At 43.6% G+C, this 6556-nt stretch overlaps 1 protein-coding gene across 1 annotated transcript in view; it reads right to left on the bottom strand.

Annotated features, from left to right (window-relative positions):
• The window catches only part of LBH (limb bud and heart development), a 13021-nt gene extending 6825 nt beyond the window's left edge, over positions 1-6196 (bottom strand). Inside the window, exon 1 of the mRNA XM_025216021.1 lies at positions 6065-6196. Within this exon, the coding sequence (XP_025071806.1) occupies positions 6065-6142 (78 nt within the window). The 5' untranslated portion in view covers positions 6143-6196. The remainder of the gene's footprint in view (positions 1-6064) is intronic.
• Positions 6197-6556: the final 360 nt, after the last annotated feature.

Below are 6556 nucleotides of genomic sequence, written 5' to 3'. Positions count from 1 at the left end.
CATAAATGTTTATCCCCTATAAAGTCAGAGCCTAGAACAGCAGCAGGCAACCTTTTCTGGCTGTAGGTGAGAATGACGCACCCCAGGCCAGAAGTAAGCAGGTGCTAGGACTCTGCTGCTACTACTGCTCTTTTCCCCAGCCACAAGGGGAAAGCACCCACAGAAGGTGACCTCCCCCATAAAGCCCTACATCTGTTGGTTGGATCCTCCAGCCCATGGGCCATAGGTTGCCAACCCCTAGCCTAGAGCACTTACCCCGTCAGGAGGAATTTGATTATCCTTCTAAACTACCTCCAAAGACGACCATTTTAGCACTACAAGAACTTACACTGAACGTGATGTTCCTTACTGAGCTCATCACCACAAAACCTAAGCACCTTCCACTAAACGGGATGAACTGTTTAACACGTTTATACATCGTGACCATTCTACAGTCATGTAGAGAAATGCTGCCTGTGATGCACAGGGTTAAGAAAATTGTTGGTAAAGGAAGACCCGTTATTCTGATGGTAACCTTTAGAAATTCAACATGCAGGTCTTGCAATCATCTGCTTCCTCAGATTTCAGTTTAATACCATTACTGAAGCTACAGTGAAGGAAGTCAGCCAATTTGCTTCAGTATTTCCACCTCTTAGTGTTTGTAGTATGATGTACTTGCATGCTCCTTAGCCGAGACTAAAGAGCTTGATCCACCTAGTTGGGCAGACTCAACGCATGTTACAGGTAACTGTATTTGGAGTAAGAGGTGAATTTATTTCACTCCAGGCTCATTTTCTACAGCAGTCTCATTTCAGAGGCTGCTCGCGAGAACTACAGCATCTATTCCAGCACAGGACTGAGAAAGATCATATGTGCTTTATAAGATTAAAACACAGAAAGCATCTTACAAGCAGAAAAGATTAAAATGAAGAAGGGATGGTTCCCATGGCTATCAGGTTAGCATCATGTCTTTTTGTCCATTAGTTACAGGAGGGGCAGGCAATTATTTTGGGCACAGGGCTTCTAACTGAGTTCTAGCAAGCTGTTGAAGGCCACATGGGAAGCCCCACCCCTTGACAGGTGCCCCACCCCCTGGTTGCCATCTTGTGACAAAGTCCCGCCCCCTAACCCTTGTCATCAGAAGTCCTTGCCCGTGCCCCCAAAAGTACTGCTTTCACCAAGGGGATTTGCCAACTTGGAACCAGAAAAATACCAAATTATATTCTGCAAATTGAACATCTACAACATTCTTTAATTTGATTTCAAAAACTATTTTTGTCCCGATATACATGCATTTGTGTAGTGCACATAGAGGTGATTGCACAATAGTTTAAAATGAAGTCTTACCCTTGTATATTGTGGATGGCTGGGTGGCATGGCAGGGTGGGTATAGCTGGGGGTGGGGCTGTGGGTGTGTGGGTATGTCCATGGTGTGTGTGTGTGTGTGTGGGGGGGGGGTGCATGTTTATGGTAAGGTCTGCATGTGAGACTTGCCCTATGAACAAACAAACACCCACCCACCCAGGCCCAGGGTACCCGTGCCCATGATCGTACCCACCCACGCGGCCCATGATCCCGCGGTACAGCAACGCAGCCGGGGGGGGTGGTCACGTGGTGCTACAGCAGCTCGAAAGCTGCAGCAGGCAGATGCTTCTAGCTGGGCAGGGGGTGGTGGTGAGAGTGGGACAGGGCTGGGATGGCTTTGCTGGCGAGTCCTGCTGGCTCCCCACCCTACCAGGTCCTACTGCCCATGGCTCCTGTCATCTTTGACAAGCAGCCAAGAGCAGATAAATATATATTTTGTAAATGTTTTACCCACGCCTGAGCTACAGGTTCTCATGTCTGTGTTGTGCTGCAGTTTAGCCACACTAAAATTAATGTAAATCCAGAGGAATTTTACTAATGGATCAGAATCCGACTCCAAGGGATGTTAGCAAGAAACATGCAGAATTACAGCTTCCTACTGAAGATGAAATATCTTTGCCACTCATGTGGCAAAAGCTTCAGTTGATTTCTTCACTTGCCACAGAACCTCTCCAGTTCTGTGGAAGCCATTCAAAAAAAAAAAGAAGAAAGAAAAACGATGGCTAGTTGCTAGATGAAACTCAGATCAAGTCTACTAGTCAGATCCTAGCATGAAGGCATCATGACTGAAAAATCCCATGCTCCCCATGACTGAACAGAGCTGGACTGTGTGTACTTGATAGACACAAAAAATCCTGAGCCTATCCCTTTTAGAAATAAAGCTAATGTTCTGGCAGGTCAAAGGATAAATTAGTCTGCAGTATAGGACAGTGAGGTCACCGGAGTTTCTTAGACAGTCTGCTTAGCACAGTGGCCGCAGGCACCTGTGTGTTAGTCATGCTAAACCCCAGCTACCATTATAAGAAAGTCAAGAGATTCAGGTCAAGGCATTCTTGATGACAGTTCAGTTGGAACAATTAATTTAGTCTCGAGTGAGGCGTAACTTCAGCTGCATAATTTATTCTGCTGTGAAATTATACTGGGGAAGTGGCTGTGTGGGGAGGAAGGGCCAGGGATTAGGGAAAAAAGGAGAAGAGGAAAGGGGAATGAACTGGCAGTGGCAATTAGATTTTTTAGATGACCAGCAGCATATCTTGAGTCTCAGGGAAGAAGAACACCTTACATTAGTTCCAACTGGCAGCAAAAAGGCAGGACTCAAGAGGTTGCCAAACTGAAAGTGAATTAAATCCTTTACATACACTTTGGTCTCTCCAGCAGAGGCACATCTTTCTCCTTCATCCACGTTAGTGTTTTATTATTCCCTTGGGAATTACACAACAGCTATTTAAGAAGTAGAGTTAAATCTTCACTAGTCACAAGACTCAGTACGAGTTTAAACCAGATGACTGAACTGTCTTGCAAGATGATGAACAGTCAGTTGCTCTGGCAAAGGGTACAGTATCACCAAAATCTTCATTTCACATGGAACGGGTTTTCATTTTGTGGACTAAGGCATTTTTAATATGAAACTGAACATCCAGCCAACATGTGCCTGTGCAGCATGTGCATGCACAAAGCCAGAGGACTTGTTTAAGAATGTCAGACTGGCTTCAAATATATGGGAGTTGGGCCTCCAAACGACTACCTTCCAAAATGTGGTGTATTATAGTCAGTCACTTATGTGTGTAAAGAGGTTTACTCCTAGATGGACCGGGAAAAGAAATCTTTAATTTCAAGTTTTTCTGTAGAGTACTGGGTAGCAGACAGACCAGAATCAAAGTTTAGAATCCCATGATTTGTCATACCCCTGCTTTACTGTGGCAGGTTAGGGTGCTATGCCTTGTAGTTGCATAATAGCTGGATGTGCAGTTTTAGTAATAAGTTAGACAAACATTTGTATGGGATGGTTTGGCCTCAGACAGGGAGTTGGACTAGATGACCATGGGAGGTCCCTTCCAGCCCTATTTTTCTATGATTTATCCTGTAGAGTCCTGCCAAAGTCTGCTATGTTTAGCACAGCCTTTTGGCTGGGTGTCCAGGCTTTCTTCTTTACTTATAAGCCCAGTAGTCTATCTTCAAGTGATATCAGCTCATTTACTTCAGCATTCATGCTTAAATTTGGGGGCATCAAAATCTTGCCACCTTCTGAATGGTCCTCTTCTGGAATCAGGGACCACACAGGGATCAGACCCTCAAGGACCAGTAGGGTCTTGAGAGTTAGGAGGATTAAATTTAGAACTCCATTTCAAGCTTGTCTTAGCAGCAATGCAAAATTAAAAGACTGATAACTATACAAGAGGGTCATTACTACAGCTAAGGACTTGCTTTTATTAGTTAATTCTTGGGTGCTGGATGAGCAACTAGAGCACAAGTCTAACTTTATTTTTGCCTCCCTGTCTAAGTGCTAGGATACTTATACCTTTGAAGTCCAAGGCTGCAGGATGGGTGGAAGAACATTTTCTAGTTTAGAACATTTTACCCTATACGAGAACATTCATGGTTCATTAGCCCCATCTAGTTTTTGAAGTTATTGCACTTGGACACTTGGTAGCCTAGCGTATAATTTTCCATGTTAACCCCTCCCCCCTGCTCCCCCCAAAACCAAACAAACAAACCAACCAACCAACCATTCTCTCAAGTGACAAGATGGGCTTGGTAAAAATGCCAGGCTTTCTGGGAGAAAAGGGGAGTTAATGTCACTGTTTGCATCCTATTAGCCTAGGAATAAGTGAAACCTCTTAAAAGGAACATTTAAGTGCTCTCCTTCTTAAGCCATACATGGCTATTTAACTTCACTAACTATAGGCTGAGCTATCCATATTCAACTGTGTGCCAAATACAGTTTTCACCAGACCCCAGTCAGCAGGAAAGCTACAATGTAGACTTTCAGCCCCCTTTGCCCTTATATTTGATTCAGTCAAAAACAAGGGTCCTGCTTCATATATTGGGCCAAGAGACAATAAGGATGTGTTAGAGATGCCAACATGCAGCTGGTCCCCTTCTACTTCCCTCCGCTCCCCCACTCAACCAATGACATCTCAAACAGAATGGTAGCCTCTTATATTTGGCAAGCCTGCCAGTTAAGTACATATATATGGATAAGTAGCATCTCACAGGCTGTTAAAAATAGGCCTACCCCAGGCCATTATAGAGGGGTAAGGAGCTACATGCATTCTACAGGTAGTGTTAGGTCCCTCTTGCAGCATAGTTTAAAGTGGAACTCGATGGTATTAGATTAGTTGACTCTCTAGAGAAAGATCCTGACTAGTTCTCTGAATCTTCCAGATGCATCTATACAGCAAGAGAAGCACCCTGTATTCAGTCCAACTAGATCACAGCTTGTTATTAGGTCAGCATGTAAAAGGTGTAGGAGAAACTGTGATGAAACTGTGTCCAAGAACGATACAGCTCCTGCTGAAGTATGCCACTCTGTGGTAGCCAGGATCTGGGACCCAATGCTTACCATAATAGCTGCACTCAGCTACTTCCCATACAATAGGACCAGTTCATTCATACAACATGGAACCAGATTCTTCTGATCAAAGGAGCCACATATTCCCTTTCCACAGGGTTGGCCTATTGCCATGATGTTGGTCCTTATGCTCTGATGCATTTCTAAAATGTAAGGCTCATGAGCTAAATGGGTAAAGGGGCAAATGTGCATGTACAGTTGGTGCTGCACAGTCAATCACTGTCTGAAGATTGAGCACTGTGAAGCTTGCCGTCCTGTTAAGAATCCCCGTGTGTAGAGATCTGGCATATATGCATGCAACTACAATCACACAAACATTACATTGCCTAGAAGCCAGTAGAAAACAAACAAACAAACCAACAAAAAAAAAAAAAAAAAAACCCAGTAAAAGTCTGCATCTTAAAAGAATAGGGGATGGTCTTCCTAGTCCTCTGGGAAGCATAAGTGTGTGTGCCAGGCACTACAGAGGATGCACTGAGCCACACATTAGAAATATTAGCTTCCCAAAGCTAAGATGAAAAGAGGGTACCTAGGGGCCTATAAATGCCAAACCTAGTTTTGACATTGAATCCCATCCTCCTCTATGCCCTAAAAATGCCAGGAGTTTATACCCTTAAGTGTTAAACTATTCAAGTTGCCATTTCAAGGTTTGTTTGGGTTTTTTCTGGCTCTGCCACGTGCCATGGGAGACAGTCTAACCAGTTTAAAATAGCCTCGCCTGCTCAAGATAAACAGAAAGTAGCTTAAAAGATTCGAGTGCTGTATAAACAGCTCCCATCTGCTCTAGGCAGATGCGCTAGGTTGGAGCTCCTCCAGACAGAGCTGCAAATTGGATAATCCTAGTGGACAAATCTAAATTCTTCATTAAGAAACTTGCCCTTCTTTCCCCATATCCCTGTTCCTCCTCCCCCTGGAAGAATGCTACATAATTATTACAGTCTGATATTAAGAGTGAAGCTTGTTTTAAACAATTCTGTCCTGCCAAGCAAACATTCCAGTCTGTTGACTTGTTCCCATTATGAGAATACTTGTTACTTGCTCAGATTATGGAAGGGTATGTTAGACTGAGTTTTAATCCAGCCCAGACTTTATAGGCTGCTGCCATCACCACCTAAGCAGCCAACAGTGGTGTCTAGTCAGAGAGCTTACCTGATATGACAGCCCATCCTTGCGGGGGTTTAGCCCAATCTCATCCATAGATGGAGTGTTCATCATCACCTCAGTCATTTCAGCTGATCTCAGGTAAGCAGGGCTGAAGAGACAAAAAGATCAACTTTCAACTCTTATGGAGTCATCTCACTTGAGCAAGTTTGTGGCTTTTAAAAAAAAAAAAAAGCTTCTATTGCCACAAAGCTAATCACATATATACAAAAAAAATTCAACTTTAACCAGTAAATACTATTTCTTTTCTTCCACCCTGCCTTTTTGTTTCTGTTAAAAAGTCATCCTTCTCAGAGTTAATGCACAAAAACATATGCATTCAAAAGCTGCTCATAGGCTCTTTCACTATGACAAAGGTATCACCAAGAGTTTCAGACCAACACCACTTCCTCCAGCTCTGCCTCCCTCGACATGTAGGGGGAAACTAAAGCCACAGCAAGTTAAAGCACATTAGTATCAAGGGGAAAAAGAAAGAGGACT

This window comes from Alligator sinensis, unplaced genomic scaffold (genome assembly GCF_000455745.1).
Source record: "Alligator sinensis unplaced genomic scaffold, ASM45574v1 scaffold138_1, whole genome shotgun sequence".
NCBI classification, from domain to species: domain Eukaryota; kingdom Metazoa; phylum Chordata; order Crocodylia; family Alligatoridae; genus Alligator; species Alligator sinensis.
Note: the sequence above shows the minus strand (reverse complement) of the source record. Positions and strands in the feature narration are given on the sequence as shown.